This window comes from Myotis davidii, unplaced genomic scaffold, assembly GCF_000327345.1.
Source record: "Myotis davidii unplaced genomic scaffold, ASM32734v1 scaffold244, whole genome shotgun sequence".
In the NCBI taxonomy this organism is placed as follows: Eukaryota; Metazoa; Chordata; class Mammalia; order Chiroptera; family Vespertilionidae; genus Myotis; species Myotis davidii.
Window position 1 is genome coordinate 1122086 of NW_006294993.1, and position 2998 is coordinate 1125083.

The 2998-nt window shown below is 62.2% G+C and overlaps 1 protein-coding gene across 1 annotated transcript in view; it reads right to left on the minus strand.

The window, feature by feature from the left end:
* NTSR1 (neurotensin receptor 1 (high affinity)) overlaps positions 1–2998 on the minus strand; it is a gene marked incomplete at its 5' end in the record, with an annotated part of 30977 nt that overhangs the window by 16263 nt on the left and 11716 nt on the right. The window contains one exon of the mRNA XM_006769567.2: positions 1043–1050. Within this exon, the coding sequence (XP_006769630.1) occupies positions 1043–1050 (8 nt within the window). The remainder of the gene's footprint in view (positions 1–1042; positions 1051–2998) is intronic.

The window sequence follows — 2998 nt, forward strand, 5'->3', positions numbered from 1 at the left end:
CTAAGGGGAAGGGACTCACCCCAACTCAGCCAGCATTTGGCTGTTTCTTCCCGAGCTGACCAGCCTCTGGGCTGGGAGGGACCTTGTGCTCTGGGCTTAAGCCCCAGGAAGTGGCACTTCGGTTGTTGTTGTTGATCCTCACCTGAGGGTATTTTCCCACGGATTTTTTTTTTTTTTTAGAGAGAGTGGAAGGAAGAGAGAGAGAGAAACAAACATTGATGTGAGAGGGACACATCGATCGATTGCCTCCTGCACCTGCCCCGACCGGGGCTGGGGATCAAACCTGCAGCCCAGGTACATGCTTTTGGCCAGGAATTGAACCCACGACCCTTCAGTTCAAGGGCCAGTGCTCCTACCATAGAGCCAAACTGGCCAGGGCTGGCTGTGACCCTGTGCTCCTTCAGCCAGGCCCCTCCTGGACTTCTGTCAGGGATGGCTGTGATCAGGAGCAAGTCGGACTCAGAAAAGATGTCGTGATCCTGTGCCACCATCCCACTCAGCCCCACTGTGCCACCAGCCTGGCTGTGGTCCGTCCAGGACAAAACCAGTGGGTTAGGTAAGGGGGACAGGCAAGTGCAGCCAGAGGCCCGGGCGGTGCCAGTGCTGTCCCCAGGCGTGTCCGGAGCATGGCAGCCATGTCGGTTACAGGCCGCGCTTCCCTCCATCCCGGTGTCTCTTGCGATGGGCTTCCACGAGACATAGGCCCAGTGGACACGAGACTGCCGCTCTCCAGGCACGTGCGCACGGACGGCTCGGTGCGGGGAAGGGCCTACATCGCGGTGTTTCCAGGCTTGGAGGGAGGAGCAAGGCGGCCAGAGCACGGCCTCTTCTTGGGCAGGGCTGTTTCCCGCCGGCCACCTGGAACCCCTGCCACAGGCCTGGGGCGGCTAGCCGGGCTGGGGGGCGTGGGGGCTGTCCCCGAGGCAGGCCTCCGCCTGTCGCAGGCCGCTCCGTCTGCACCATTCCTCCACCCACGAAAGGAATTTAATCTCCCTCCTAATAATGGTTCGTCCCAAAGGCACAATTGGTTCATCTGTTGGACTCGCAGAGCTGCAAGCCTGTGCGCTGGGGTTTTTGTTGGCGGGAGTGCATCTGGCTGAAGCAGCCGCAGCCTTTGAGGAGAGCAAATGCGGCATTCATTCCCTCCCTGCCCGCCGCCCGCCCCTTCCGCCACGCAAATCATGGCAATTTGCAGAACTATGAATGGGACCAGCCCGGGAGCCAGGGCCTGTGGGGACAGGCTGTCTGCTCTGGCACAGAGAGGCAGGCTCCCCTGAGCGCCTGGCGCTGCCCTTCTGCTGGGCTCAGCGGGCCATCTGCCACCTGAGCAGCCAGAACAGGTGGCGCGGGTCCACGTGTTCCTTTAGCTTGGACGGTACGTGTTTGTTCTCCCAGCTGCTGCCCCGCCCCCAGTGGGCTGCAGGGCCTGGCACCCCACTGTCCCTCAAATACTATGTGAATGAACGAAGGAGTGACCGGCTGCTCTAGCAAAGCACCGCGGCAGAACTATTCCCACAGCGCCGGCGGGGCAGCGTCCATCAGCGTGCTGGCGGGGACAGGCTCTGGTGAGGCCGCCGTCCTGTGTCCTCGCGGGGCTGGAGGGGGCCAGGAGCGCCCTGGCCTCTTCATGGGAACTCCACCCCCATGACCTCATCGCCGGCCGAAGGCCCCACCTCCTCCCACCACCACATGGGGATGGATTTCAGCACATGCATTGGGGGACACAACCATTCAGTCCACAGCAGCTGGCAAAGGGAGGGTGTGCCATCCCAGCATGGGCACCCTAACCTGGGAAGCCTGGGCAGGCTCTGGGATACCGCACGAAGCACGCAGACCCTGCGCGTCCACGGCCGGACAGCCCATGCACACAGCACGCTGGCATACAGGCGACGCACTCTGCTGGGAGCTGCATCACGAGAGCAGAAGCAGTGCACCCGGGGCCATGAGTCAGAGCCGGGGACAGCCATCTCAGGGCGGCGGCGGGAGGACCTGTGCTGGCGCGGTCATCACTCCCATCACAGCAGTGACCTGCAGCCCAGAACCTTCTCCCTCATCAGCTGAGACCCAAGTCACTAGTGGCCCTCAGAGGGTGGTGTCCCCTCCCTCTCCCATCCCAGGACGAGACCACCATGCCATGCCCTCCCCAGCTGTCCCCACCTGCCCCACCATCCTCAGGTAGGACGGCCCAGAGCTCGTCCATGGCAGCGGAGCTTTCTAGAACTCTCTTCCTGGAATGGATCCGGGACTGACGCCCCTGGGGGCTGCCCACACTCCCAGCCCACTGTTTCAGGAGGCCGAGACAGCTCCTGCCCGTGGGGGCTCGTGTTTGACCCCCAGAGCTGTGATGCTGGAGGCTGACCGTGCGGAGGAGCCGCGGCCGCACCAGGGCCATGGAGGCGTTGCCCTGCTATGACGGGTAACCGAGACTCATCTCCTCGACGGATCTTCTCCCCAAAACACGGTCACACACTGTTCATGACATTTACATCATTGGACTCTGCAGGCCCCGTGCTGCCATGAATATTCATGGCCCGAGACACCGTGCAGGCACGTTCTGTGCTCCCAGAACAGTCCGCCTGGCCATGCCTCTCTGCTGTGATGTGACAATGCCATGAGGGGGTCTCACTGGAGAACCTTCTGGAACTTCAAAGCTGCCAGCTGCCAGAGGCCCCTTTCACCGAGATGTCAGCCATGTTCTCGGACCTGGGCCACCCTGCCGTGACCCCCACAGGAGGAGAGAAAGCTGGGGAGGGCAGGAGAGAAGTTGAAACTGGGAACAGATGAGTGGAAGTGGGAGGGGACTTGTCTTAAGCCCCTCAGAATGGCTGTGTGGGCTGCCCGGGCCTCAGCCCATGCTGGCCTCAGGGCTCCTGCAGACAGTCCGGCCCTGGGTCAGGGCACAGGCTTGCCACGGGCTGTTTGTGTGATTCCCAGGATGCAGGGCCATTTGCTGTAAAAGCCTTCAGGCCAGAGCCAAAGACCCAGAACCCAGGACTCC